General features: G+C 45.7%; 2 protein-coding genes across 2 annotated transcripts in view; one reads left to right on the forward strand and one right to left on the reverse strand.

Annotated features, from left to right (window-relative positions):
- PIGH (phosphatidylinositol glycan anchor biosynthesis class H) overlaps positions 1-14,404 on the reverse strand; it is a 174,541-nt gene that overhangs the window by 92,094 nt on the left and 68,043 nt on the right. The window lies entirely within an intron of this gene.
- PLEKHH1 (pleckstrin homology, MyTH4 and FERM domain containing H1) overlaps positions 1-14,404 on the forward strand; it is an 82,415-nt gene that overhangs the window by 22,229 nt on the left and 45,782 nt on the right. Inside the window, 4 exon segments of the mRNA XM_006021407.3 lie at positions 6,896-6,979; positions 9,537-9,618; positions 13,540-14,401; positions 14,403-14,404. The exon segment at positions 14,403-14,404 is cut by the window's right edge and continues 110 nt beyond it. Of these exon segments, the coding sequence (XP_006021469.2) occupies positions 6,896-6,979; positions 9,537-9,618; positions 13,540-14,401; positions 14,403-14,404 (1,030 nt within the window).

Raw genomic sequence — 14,404 nt, forward strand, 5'->3', positions numbered from 1 at the left:
TACATTCATAGTTCTCACTACTCCTGGGCTTGGCATCCTACCAGCTGTGGAACCAGGACACTGCTTATGATTGCAGTCTTCTCTCTACTCCAACTATTCTCTCACACCACCAAATCTGCTCTTAGGAGAGTACAAACTGAAGCTGGGCTGATTTGGATTCATCATGACTACAGTGGACCCAGTTCTGGCCTCTAGGGAGTCCTTTTTGACCTGGCAAACTAAGAACCAGTGGATCTAAGTTAAATAACATTCAACCTTTGCTCCTGTATTGAATTGTCCCACAATACCAGCTTGCATTGCCCACTGGTAAATTTTCAAATAAGCACATTGTCCCTCACACCTGAACTTCCAAAAATCTACCTCTCTATCCTTCAGATCCTTCCTTAAAACTGGTTTGCTTTGATACCCACAAAAGGCTTGACAACGGTTGGGCTGCTGGTGCAAAAACAGCACTGAATATCAAGCTGGCCAAAATGTCTCATTTGTTTTTACTTGGCTACCCGTCTCTTTGTATCCATATTTTCTCTCTGGTCTAATACTTAGCTAGAATGTTCTTTGGGGCAAGAGCCATCTTTTGTTCTGTGTTTGTACAGCATCTAGCACAAAGGTGTTAATAATAAAAGTAGCTACTCCCGCAGAGAATGGAACCAGAAATACAACTTTAGGACTGCAGCTGCCCAGGATGAGTGCCATTTAAATCTGAGTAGCCACCATACCATAAAATCTGAGCTGTCTGAAATGAAGGTTGAAGTTCCCCAGATACTCTTCAAACAAGCCTTCTCCCAGCAATGTAGATAAGATTTTATAGATGTTGGGCAAAATCTTGAGATGCCTTCCTTATGGTGGGTGTGCCTCATGGGATCTTTGGTCCTCCCAAACAAAAGGCAAGCCAAGGTAACTTCCTCCCCCCGCCTCCCCTATAACCACCCCTCTGTAGTGTGTACAGGGCTGCCTTCTTTAATTGCTGTTTGTGCTGCTGGGCTCCACTGTTTTAAGAAGAGTCTCTCATCTTTCATTGGCAGCTAATTCTATAATCCATTGGGGAAGTTTGCCAAGGCCCATTAAAACAGCTAGATTACCAAGGTCTAATCTGCCCCAGACTGAAGCTGGGCTGATTTGGATTCATCATGAGATGTGAAGCCTTTTATTTTGGGGATCCCTGGTTTAAATTCAAAGTAGACTGGGAGAGTTGGAGTCTTAGTGAAATGTAAAGACTGATATCACCCAGGTCATTTATTTGATTAATAATCAAGCGTGGAATCTGGGTAGTTCTGGGCATTGGTAAAAGAATGCTTAGCAATTTATCATTTGGTCTTTGATCTGAATCAGGCCCAGGTCATTAAGGATTCAAGGACATTTCCATTTCATGGCTGTTCAGAGGCCTGTTAAATACACTGCATAGGATTTGCCAGATCATATCGGAGCAGGAGTCTGTCAAGTCTGAAATCCTGACTCGAGCAGAGGCTGGTACCTGATGACTCAGAGGAAAGCTAAAGTAATGCTCATAACAAATGTTAATGCTGTATGTGAGAGAAAATCCTGATTCCCCCCACAGGAGGCATGAGATTTGATTACTTTTATCTTAACATGTTTAATTCAAAATGTTATTATTGGTTATAAAATTACCTAGGCCTATTTTAAAATCATCACAGTATTTGAATAAACTGTGCTGCTGAGGTAGTGAACTGCACAGATCAGTGAAAATGGATGTGAAGAAGTGTAGGATTTCCTCTTATGTGCTGTTAACTGAATGAACCTCTTCTAAAAAGGAGGGCATGGATAATTTTTCAGTATTCCCAGGTCTCAGTAAACCAGATGCCACATTACAAAATCCACTACCGGATTTGTCACAAAAAATCCATTATCACTATTGTCTGCCTCAGGAGACAATAAGCTAAGCTAAACTTCCCCCTTTTGCTCTTAGAGGTGGTTTCTCTATTTAACGTGTCTGATAACATTTCTATGTAGCTTGTGCGGCAATCCCAAGAGCACACCTGAGAAACAGCCCCATCTGCTTCTCCAACTCCGTACATACCACTTGCTGAAAAAATATTGCATACTTGCTTTCTGGAACAAAGCCAGGGACACACACAATCTCAGCCTTGGGTGTACTCCTGACAACAGCACTGGGTACAGATGGAACTGCTCTGATGGTAACTACACAACATTTTTTCAGCATGTGGTGTGTGAGAAGTGAACACAAGTGGGTAGGGCTTGTTTCTTGGTAGTCGTCTTGGGCTCATTTTACAGGCAGTGTAGACATATTATAGGCTTTTCAGAAATATGGAAGTTGGCATTGGCACTGACCATGCTGTACCTGTTTTGTGGATGGACAAGCTTCAGCAGTACCAATCCAGCACCATTCAAGAAGGAAAAAAAAAAAAGAAAACTACAACTGCAAAGCTGATGTTTTGGTAAAATTACCAGAGAAGAATTTTTGATTTCACAACTATTATTTTTTAGTTGAATTACCAGAGCCTCCATGAGTCCTAGTGATGGAGTATGACTTCATTGTGATAGACCCTGGACAAACACAGAACAACATACCTCATCTGCCAGCCTACTGTCAATTCCTGTGGTGTTCCCAGCTTAGAATTTTGTCCTTTAGTCCCCGGTTTCATAGATTTCATAGACATCAGGGCTGGAAGGGACCTTGCGAGATCATTGGGTCCAGCCCACTGCCCAAAGGGCAGGAAGTGACCTGGGGTCAGATGACCCCAGCAAGATAAGCATCCAAACGCAACTTGAACGTGTCCAGAGTAGGTGCTTGCACCACTTCTGGTGGGAGTCTATTCCAGACTCTGGAGACTAGGACAATAAAGAAGTTTTTCCTTATATCCAGTCTAAAATGGCCTTCCAGCAGTTTGTGGCCGTTGGACCTTGTCTTCCCTAGGGGAGCCCTGGTGAACAGACGTTCTCCCAGATCCTGATGTACCCCCAATCATGACCTCCAAGTCTCTTTTGGATGTAGTGTTAGTGAGTGAATCACTGCCGAGCCTATAGGTATGGTGTGGGTTCTTCCTCCTGAGGTGGAGCACCTTGCATTTCTCTATATTGAAGGTCATCGGGTTTATATCCGCCCACCTTGCAAGCCTGTCCAAGTTGGCCTGAATTCCCAGCCTATCCTCCAGTGTAACCATGCTTCCCCACAGTTTGGTGTCAGTTTCATGGGGAAGCAGATTTAGCCAGTCTGCTTCTGACACCTGAATCCAGATTGTTAATGAATATATTAAAGAGTACTGGGCCAAGTACAGAACGCTGAGAGATGCCACTGGTCACCATGGGCCATGTTGACTTGGTTCCATCAATTATCACTCTCTGAGTTTGACCACGAAGCCAGTTTCCCAGGCATCGGACCATGTGGTTGTCAAAGCTGCAGTTCCCCAATTTTGCCACGAGGACATCGTAGGAGACCAAGTCAAAGGCTTTTTTGAAATCCAAGTAAATGACATCTACCTCTCCCTGCCCTGTCCAGGTGACACAATACCTGGTCATAGAAGGAGATGAGGTCAGTCAGGCATGACCTACCCGTATCAAAGCAGTGCTGGCTGTCTTTCAGAATGGTGTCTTCTGTCAGCCTGTGATTGATGGATTCTTGATAATTTTCTCCAAGATCTTCCCAGGGATTGAGGTCAAACTTACTGGCCTGTATTTCCCTGGATCTTCCTTACTTCCTTTCTTGAAGATAGGCACCACATTGGCTCTCTTCTAGTCTGTGGGAACCTCTCCCAAGCACCATGAGTTCTCAAATATCTGCACCAATGGCCGAGTTAAGATGCCAGCCAACTCTTTTAGCACTCTTGGGTGCATTTCATCAGGGACTGCTGACTTATGGGTGCCCAGCCTCTCAAGGTGTTCCCGCACAAGGTCTTCTCCAAATGTAGGCATATGATCACCCGTACCCTCATAATCCTGTGTCCTGTCAGGCAGGGTGATCCCTTTGGACTGGTGAAAAACCAATGCAAAGTAATCATTGACGAGATTAGCTTTTTCCTGGGTGTCAGTTGTCAGCTGCCGCATATGATTCAGCAGGGGTCCAATGTTGCCCTTATTTTTCTTAAGGAAAATATCTGAAGAAGGACTTTTTATTGTCCTGGATTCCTGTAGCTGGCTAAAGCTCAGTTTCAGCCTTGGCTTTTCTGGTCCACTCCCTACAGGTGCGAGCCAGTGATGCATAATCCTCCTTAGGGGTATTTCCCATCTTCCAACACTTATAGGCTTCTCTTTTAAGCTTAAGGAGGTCCATGAGTTCCCTATTTAGCCAAGGGGGGTTCCCAGCCCTTTTACTACCTTTCCTGAAGGCTGGAACAGATTTCTCTTAAACTTTTAGGATCGTGTCTTGAAGGAGCGACCACTCATCTTGCACTCCCTTCCCTGTCAGATCGTGATCTTTCAGGGCCCTGACAACCAACCTTCTGAGCTCATGAAAGTCAGCTTTCCTGAATTCAAGAATTTCTGCATTGCTGACACATTTGCCAGCTTTGCAATGGATAAGGAAGGTGATCAGCTCATGACCACTGTTACTGAGCTTCACTTCAATCCTCAGGTTGCTCACTAGATCATCCCCTTTGGCCAGAACCAGATCTAGCAGCGCCTCACCTCTTGTCTGCCCATGTACTTCTTCAGCCAGATTGAGCTTGTCAGTGCAGGTGAGGAAGCTACACAACTGATCAGATTTGGCTGAATGCTCCTCCCGAGATGTCAGGGTGGTTGAAATCACCCGTGACAACCATGCACCGAGAGCATGCAGCCTCTGTTAGTTCCCTAGAGAATTGGTAGTCTAGCTCTGCCTCCTAGTTAGAAAGTCTGTGATAGACTCCTACAGTTATATCCCCTACACCATGTTCCCCCTGCATTCTAACCCAGAGGGTTTCAAGTCGCCCTCCTTGGGTACCAATGTCAGCTAGTAGGGAAGTGTACTGCTCCTTGACATAGAAAGCTATACCCCCACCCTTCCTCCCAGCACAATCCCTCCTATACAAGGTATAGCCGTGTATACTTGTAGTCCAGCCATAGGTGGAGTCCCACCAGGTCTCTGTTATCCCTACAAAGTCATGTATGTTATTGCTTAGCAGGAGGGCCAGTTCCTCCTGTTTGTTCTTCATGCTCCTGGCATTAGTGTACAGGCAGCTAAGCCTGGCACTGGAAGCCCTAGGCTTCTCTGTACACTTAGGAGAGTCCCATCCATGGGCTGTAGTAGAAGTAAGTTTGACTGTATTTCCTGACCTGCTGATTATGTGCTTATCTCTTCCTGGACTTGTTCTGATGGCTGTCTGCCCATCCCCCAGTGAGCTTAGTTTAAAGCTATTGTCAAGCAGGTCAGCCAAACTGGTTGAAAAAAGCTTCTTTCCCGTTGGGGTGAGGTGGAGGCCATCTCTTCCCAGCAGACTGCTGCCTCTCTCCCTGAGGTGCGGACTGTGATTGAAGAAGCCGAAGCCTTCACAGTGGCACCAATCCCTCAGTCTTCTGTTAACCTCTTCAATACATCTCTTCCTCCTGTGCCTGTGACCCATAACCTGGAGGATGGAGGAGAAAATCACCTGTGCCCCCAAACCTCTGAGCCCAGCCCCAAGAGCCCTGTAGTCATTCATGACCCAGTCAGGATTGCTCCAAGCCATGTCATTTGTGCTCACATGGATGAGGAGCATGGGGTAGTGGTCAGAAGGCCAGATAAGTTTCAGGATCCTCTCAGCTACATCCTGGATACGGGCCCCTGGGAGGCAGCAGACCTCACAGGTTAAGAGGTTGGGGCGGCAAATCGCACCCTCTGTCCCCCTCAAGAGGGAAACTCCCACAACAACCACCCTGCATGTCTTCTTTGGTGTGGATGCTGGTTGCCTTCCTTCCTCAAGTGCTGGAGTTGGTGACTTTGCTGGCTCTGCAGATGCTGCTGCGAGGGGTTCGTATCTGTTATGGAGTCCCAGAAGGGTGGTGACCCTGGTGCAGGGCGCCTTGGGGCTGGAGAAGACCTTTGTCCAAGCGACCCCTAACAGGACTTCACGGGGGCTCCTCTTGTCCGCCCTCATCTTGCTAGCCTTCCTTGTTTTTTCCATCCTCATTCCTCAGCTGAAGAGCCTGGCAGTAGGCATCAATCTCCTCTTTGCCATCCCTGATGGCATGCAGCCTCTGCACTGCAGCCTGAAGCTCCCTATCTGGCACCCTAGAGACTCTAATGTGGAGCACACCCCACAAGGGGAGGTGTCTTTGCTCCTGAACCCAGGTGCCTGCATTCATGCCAGGAAGCCCCCAGTTCTATTAACTTTGGCTTGTTTACATGTCATTTCTCAATGAGAGCATGAACTGTTTATTGCAGGGATTTATGGCAGAAATATCAGGCTTTTGAAACAATCACCCTGCCTAAACCTCCTGTCTCCAATTCCTGCCCTTTAAACTCTAGTTGCAACAAAGGGACATTTAGAGAGCTCTTTTCATTCTGAAGGATTGCAAAGTGTATTACATATTACGCGGAGGAATTGCTTCATTCTTCAGTGAAGTACTGCCAACAATGGGGTGGACGACTACAGCAAGATAATAACTCATGGCAACATTACACAACAGTTTAGGATAGGAAGACTATGGACAAATGAACTGTGGAAGACAAGATATAACTGCCTAGACTAGAATTATATCAGGGTACAACATGCTTCTGAAATATGTGCCAGGAGATCGTTAGCTTAAATTGTTAAGCGTGACCAGTAACTTCAGTACCCAGTTGAGGCACTTTGAAGGGGCTAGGCTTATAGAGGTCAGGTGGATAGTAATATCTTAATATACTTCAGCCCTGAGATCTTTCCTCTTAACTGAAGATCCATTGAATAAGTCACTCCTGATACAGTAACTGATTGAGAACATGATTATGCTGCCCTAATGCAGGTAACCCTCTCTTTTGCCACAGAAGCAGTTGAGAGCTCAGGAAGCTACAATTGTCCAAGAAAAGGCTGCCAAGATCAAGGAGTGGGTAACATTTAAGCTAAGAGAGGTAAGTCCCCAGCCTGCTGTCAGTGTCTGCGATGTAATTGGGGCAGGTGCTGCTGTTGGTTGCTAGAGTTGCAGACGGAGCACTCTCTACAGGGAATGGCATTCACTCTTGCACAAAAGGGTCCTTCATTTTTGACACTGCATGCAGCTCACAGTGCAGGGGCTGATGCACTGTCTTGGGCTATGAACAAATATAACTTTTACCTGTTTTAAAATGGGAAGGGAAGCTGCCACAGGCGGAGCGTAAACCCAGAAGTTTCTGGCTAAAGGGTCATGTCCCTCCACGCAGAGTCAGACCAATTGCCATATTTGGCATCAGGCAGACATTTTACCCCATGCTCAGATTGGTATGGACAGTGGGGAGTTTTGCTTTTCTCTAGTGGGGGACGTGGTCCTCTTCCTGGGGTCTCTTGAGCATATATAAACAACCTTTGCAGCAACATTGGCCACTGCAGTCCCCTTGCTTTACCTAAGGAAGGTTATGCTGTTACATCCTGGGTTTTATGTCAAAAGTTGACAGTGTAGTCTTGCTAAGCAGTTAGACAATGTATTTGTATAGGACGGTTTGCATTGGGATGATCCTGCCTCAGGCAGGGGGTTGGACTAGCTGACCTCTCAAGGTCCCTTCCACCCTACTTCTCTGTTATTCTATGAGCACAAAGCAACTGTTATGATATACCATTAAGGTTGCAGTGGAACTACACTTACATCACTACAGGAGCATACAGATGTAACAGTTCTGTTTATATTATTAGTGACTCCGTCTACCTCAGTAAATTAATGCTAAGTTGTCATGACAGGATCTTAGGCTCCAAGATCCAGTCTCTGACAAAAACCGTTCTCCCACTAGAAGGCACGAAAATGTTTCACTCCTTTTCCTTCAGCTCCCCAAATGCTGTGCCTAGCGTTTTTTCCAACAGGGCAATTTTCCAAAAGGGCCCAGCTTCTTTACCTATTGCTCCAACTCCGACCATTATTGTTTTCCTCCACCGTGGCATTCTCTCATATCTGTCCTTCACCTTTATCTCAGAATAATTTTGAACCATTATTAAAGGGGAAGGGAACTTGCTGCTCAGCAGTGTTCATTAGCTGTTACAATTTAACATTGCCCAACTTCTATGGTGGTATAAGTGAGTTAAATTGCTGTAACCTCAACCTTGAAAGAAATAGTGTTAAAGCTTCAATAGTTTCACTCCACTTACAAGAGAAGATATAACAGTTATATCAAAACTGCTTATAACTTTCTAATTTAATTCTAATATAACTGTTATCTCTGTCCATGCCTTGAGTGTATTTATTCTAGGAAGGGAGTTGTTGCACCTAAAGATAAAGCAAAAGGTCTCTTTGTGCCTCCCATGCATTTGGGTGAGACTCTTTAGGAGTGCTTCAATAATTCACTATGTTATTCTACTTCCCCCTCTCAGGAATAGATTTGAGTGAAGCAATTTTTGTCTTTCTCCTTAGCCTATCATGCTACAAGGGGATGTGTTACAAGGCACAAAGGGTGAAGGAAAGCAGCCACTCCCAAGCTGTCTCTTTTAGACTCTTTTCCTAAAATGTCAGTGATAAATTATAAAAAATAAGAGGGAAGAGAAATTAAGAGGCTGTTTCATAGATTCATAGATGCTAGGGTCGGAAGGGACCTCAATAGATCATCGAGTCCGACCCCCTGCATAGGCAGGAAAGAGTGCTGGGTCTAGATGACCCCAGCTAGATGCATATCCAACCTCCTCTTGAAGACCCCCAGGGTAGGGGAGAGCACCACCTCCCTTGGGAGCCCATTCCAGACCTTGGCCACTCTAACTGTGAAGAAGTTCTTCCTAATGTCCAGTCTAAATCTGCTCTCTGCTAGCTTGTGGCCATTATTTCTTGTAACCCCCGGGGGCGCCTTGGTGAATAAAACCTCACCAATTCCCTTCTGTTCCCCCGTGATGAACTTATAGGCAGCCACAAGGTCGCCTCTCAACCTTCTTTTGCGGAGGCTGAAAAGGTCCAGGTTCTCTAGTCTCTCCCCGTAGGGCTTGGCCTGCAAGCCCTTAACCATACGAGTGGCCCTTCTCTGGACCCTCTCCAGGTTATCCGCATCCCTCTTGAATTGCGGCGCCCAGAATTGCACGCAGTACTCCAACTGCGGTCTGACCAGTGCCCGATAGAGGGGAAGTATCACCTCTTTGGATCTATTCGTCATGCATCTGCTGATGCATGATAAAGTGCCATTAGCTTTTCTGATGGCTTCGTCACACTGCCGACTCATATTCATCTTGGAGTCCACTAGGACTCTAAGATCCCTTTCCGCTTCTGGAAAAGGAATGTTATGGAGGGTAAGAGAGATGCTTTAGCAGGATATTTGAGAATAGGTGGTGAAGTGCAGGAGGGCTTTTCCAGACAGTAGTAGCTGCAGTGGGGAGAGGCTTCTGGACTTAAAGTTAAATTAGTCTGTGCTTTTTCTTATTCTGGTCTTTAGATGTTATTGCAGGCAGAGTTCTAAATGCAGCCTGAGTGAAGGGAAAAACATTTCAAATTATTTTTCTGTTTTTATTATCGCTGTTGTTTCATAGCTTGAGCTAGAAAATTACCACCTGAGAGACTGTAATCAGCAGCTGTCGGAGCAAATTGAAGCCCTTCAGGACACATTGCAAGGTAAATGTGTTCACCTGGGACTGTAGCCTAGTAACCAGCAGAGGAGTGGAAATCAAGAATCTTGGGTTCAGTTTTTGGCTGCCACAGATTAAGTGTGGCATTAGGCAACTAGAATAATAGCCCTGTTCCTCAGTTTGTCCATTTTAACATGGGAATAACAAAGCCCTCAAAGGGCTGCTATTAGGCTTTATTAAATTAATGTTTGTGAAATCAACTGGAGAGAAGACTCTAGAGAAAGACCAAATGGTGGTGTTGTAAAGATGTTCTTGATTGGGCGGTAGAGACTTAGCTCCAAGCCTCTGAGTTAGAAATTTGTTACTGCCTTCAAACTTATGCAGCCAGTGGACTCAAGGTGTCAAGAGTCTTAACTGCAGTCAATGGCAAAACCTCCAATCACTTCAGTGCTACTAGATCAATGGCTTGATGGATGTCATTACACTTCCTTCCTAGGAAGAAGGTAGACCCATCCTTTAAAAGCCACTCTCAAAAATGGAACTATTTCGACTTGCTGTTGGCAGTCATAGCAAGAAAGAAGACAAGAACAGGACGAGCCAAGGGAGACTGAACTCTTTCTTGCTTTTATAAAATTAGATCCCTCTGGCACAGGACCGAGGCATATTAGCAGATTAGGTAGAAGAAGATTGTGCTGCCTGTACCTTTGTTGTCGTTTTTCTGTAGTGAAATGCAGGACTTTGTTCCCCAGTGTTGAGAGTCTAACATCTTTTTTTTTCAGAACATGATTTACTCTTTTTTTAAAAAGGAAGAAATCCTCTCTTGTCCAATTTTTTTTTAAATGAGCTCAGTTGAGGCTAGTAACCCAAGCAATGACTGGGACTTGATCTGAGCAGGCAGGGGCCATTTCTCTCCTACTAAGCACTCATTTTGGCATCTTTCATGCCTCTGCTCCCACCCCTCTACCACAATGGAACAGTGCAAAGTTCCCTCCAAATCCCAGTATATTTCCAATCCAATGCTTTGCGAGCAAGCTTTTTTCTCATCCTTTCTGGCTCTGACTGTTTACAGAGAGAGAATGGCTGGTAAGCTGCGTTAATAATCTGGTATTAAGTGTTCTCTGGATCCCAACCCACTGAATAGTAAACAGCTTAGCACTGCCCACCCACCCCCCCCATTGAACTACACAGTCTCACTAAATTCAGAGGCCCCAACAGAGAGGGGCCAGCCATGCTGGTATTAACAGCTTCCTCTGCTGCCATCACCCATCCTGCCTAGGGAGCTGCCAACATACCAGTAATATTTAAAATAAGTGACCTTATTACATAGTTACACTGATTCCCCATTTTGGAAACAGTGGAATTTGTTATGCGGAGATTATCAGATAGGACTATGTTGGTCTCACAATCAAATCCTTGTGAGAAGAGGGTCAAACCTGGATAGTCTTTGTTCCTTCCCGTTTTCTTCAGCTGCCTTTCTAATATCACAGAAAAGTAGGTTTTATTCTCTTCACAATACAGCCGCTGCTTCTCCTTCCTTCCATCATTATGCTTCTTCAATTAGTATTGACCTCTTTGTCAGCCCTACTGGCAACAGAATGAGCATTATCAGTGATGTGTTATGATGCATGATTATTCATATTCCCAAAGAGTTTCTATGGCATCTTGGAGTCTGGTTCTTTTAAGTGGAAGACACTGTTTAAAAATGGCTAGAAATCCTGAACTGATCCATGTAATTTCCCATCCTGTTGCAGATTTTACACACAATATGAAACATGTCAAGGTAGGATGGGGTATCTGTGCAAGACAAGGCTAAAATGAAAAGGGGATAGATAATCTCTTTGGCCATCACTGATTGAAAAGATGGCATGGATGCACTGTGGAAACCAGGTCTCCAGATAGGGGAAGGATGAGGGTAGAAACCTAGTGGTTCTTTGAGGCCACTCCACAGGTAGACCATGGACACATCTACATGAGACACTTTATTGTGCAGCAGACCAATTTACTGCACAGTAAGCTTCACTGTCTACATGTGCAGATGCTTACTGTGCAGTAAATTGGTCTGCTCTGAGGTTAATTTGCTACCTGCAATTGCTCCCTGCCCCTGGGAGCTGCCTGCTGCCAGGGCGGGCTCCAGTGGCAGAGCCCAGGCTGGGATAATGTCCCCCTACCTTGGCAGCAGGGAGATGCTGGCTCTGTGATCACAACAGGGGGTGGGAGATTGCTCCCTGCCCTTGGGAGCTGTCTGCTGCCAGGGCAGGATCTGATGGCAAAGCCTAGGCTGCGACAATATCCCCTCGCCCTGGCAGTGGGGAGCTCCTCACTCCATGATTGGAACTGGGGGTGGGGAATTGCTCCCTGCCCCTGGGAGCTGCCTGCTGCTGGGGCAGGATATGTTGGCTAACCCCAGGCTGGGACAATGTCCCCCTGCCTTGGCAGCAGAGAGCTCTCAGCCCTGACTCCATGATCAGAGCTGAGGCTGGGAGATTGCTCCCTGTCCTGGGGAGTTGCTTGCAGGCAGCTCCCAGAGGCAGGGAGCAATCTGCCACCATGTAGATGTACTCCCCCATAGACTTACTACACAGTAAGCCTACTTCAAATTTATTGTACATATAGATGCACCCCATAAAAAGTTAATGCTGGTACTGCCATTAGTATTTGCTGTGGTCTAACGGCCTGAGATTAGTACTGGAAAACTGAAGCAGAAAGGTCCATTTCCAGCAGTGACTCATTATGTTACCTTGGGGCACATTGTTTCCATTTCCTTACCTTTGAAAAGCATTTTTTGGATTATTCATTTGGCCAAACACACTATAAACACAAGGTATTATTGTTCAACCTACTCACAGCTCCCCTTCAGAGTCTAAAACGCATCCCGCATCTCCCTGAGGGAAGAGGTAGGGTTGGTGACTGCTGGAGAGCCCTGGGGAACACAACCTAGATGTGCCCACAATGGGTAGAGGCCTCCTCAGTGCCTCTCCCAGGGTTCTCCTGATGTAGTGGAAGCAGGAGGCGGTCCAGGTACAGCTCTCCTGCCAATTCAGCAGGGTTTAGCCTTACTTCTCCAGATCTCAGGACCCCCATTGAAAGGAATCTGTAGGACTCAGGTTGTCTACAGTCAGTGTGGAAACCAAAAAAAAAGTAAGAGGTGACAGAGCATAAGTATAGGGAAGGCCAGTCAGGCACTCCTGTTTATTCAATTTTCTAATACAACAGATAAAATGAAAAAGAAAAAACAAAGAAGTGTGAGAGGCAAGGATTTCTTCGGGTAATCTCTTTTATTGGACCAATTGTGTATTATAGTTAGAAGTAAGAAATTTAGTTAGTAGAGTTAGAAATCCTTGACTCGTATAATTTTTGGATGATCACAGCTACATCACTATCAAGACAAAGGAGGACATTTTTAGGAACAAAACATACAATTAGCTTGTGAAACCTATTGCCACAAGCTGTGACATGGGGAAAATGGCATGGAAACTTTTTAAGTGGTGTTAGACATTGTATGTGAAAGACAGTGACCTTTTCACCTGGTTCAGTAGTCATAAAAGCTCTCAGTTTTCATTCTGCTTGGCATCCACCCATCACTGAGCTGAGGACAGGAGAAAACTAAGATGGATTTTCTGCTGTTTCAATTCACTATAGCTGAATGAAGTAAATAGGGTTATGATGATGCACATCACCTGAAGCTCTGGCTCATTATCTCTTCTCTAATATAGTGTTACTTCCCAGTCATGCACATATCAGTGCTTTTCCCTTGCTTTCAATCTGTTGAATGCTGGCCACTTTAAGAGAAGGCACACTGTTACAGATGGGCAATGGGTCTCCTGCAGTATGGCTCCTACTGAAATACAAGTGACGTGAACACTGCCCTAACAACTGATACGAGCGATGATTTAGATTAAAGAGGGTGGGAGGGTGGGGGTTGAAATATTAAAATGTTTTAACCATTTTTCCCCTCCTCCTTTTGCAGATCTGACAACTCTCTCTCCCATTGAATCTCTTTGGAGCTGCAACCCTTTGGTGACCAGAGCATCACTGTCACCTTTGCTGGAAAAGCCAGACCAGAACTCCATGCTGCTTGGGCAGGGTATCAAGCAGCTGTGTCAGGGTGTGCCTGCCAGAAGTTTTCCTTCTACAGCAAATATAGTCTTTGTGGATGAAGCTGACATTGAAGATGAAGCTGATAAGCTGGTGCTTTCCCAGAACATGCTGAAGCTCATCCCGGACCCAAACTGGAAGCCCTCTGTAGACCAGGAGAGATTCCCTGCTGTAAATTCTGACACCAGTTCAGAGTGCCCTGGTGCCACACTCCTGGACCAACCCAATGAGACCACAGGGGTCCATGAAGCCCTGACTTTGCAGTCATCCCTGGAGGGACCTGTTAACATATTAAATCAAATGGGAGCACAGCTGGACAACCCCTCAGATGAGCTAAGTGACAAGTTTCGCTCCCACAGGCTGGACTCCTCATCTTCAGGAGAGATACTGGGTGACCCTGAAGGCTGTCTCTTGGCTGCAGAGCCAACACTGGATTTGCCATCATCCATCGGTCCTACACAACCAAGCCTTCTGGGGAGGAATGGTTGCCTAGTTAGTAGTATGACTCTCCCAAAAATACGGACTCCCAGCAATCCAAGAGACAGTATCCAACTGGCCAAGAGACATTACAGCCAGCCCCAACCAGGGGCTAATCGCTTCCATCGTACGATAAGCATAGAGATCAGCACCTTCCAGCCCATAACAGACTCATCACTTTGCCATGTAAAAGTGGAAGAGACAGACATTGATGCTGAGCTGCCAGAGAAGATGGAGACAGAAGGGTGTCCAGTGGGAGA

This window comes from Alligator sinensis, unplaced genomic scaffold, assembly GCF_000455745.1.
Source record: "Alligator sinensis unplaced genomic scaffold, ASM45574v1 scaffold768_5, whole genome shotgun sequence".
NCBI lineage: Eukaryota > Metazoa > Chordata > Crocodylia > Alligatoridae > Alligator > Alligator sinensis.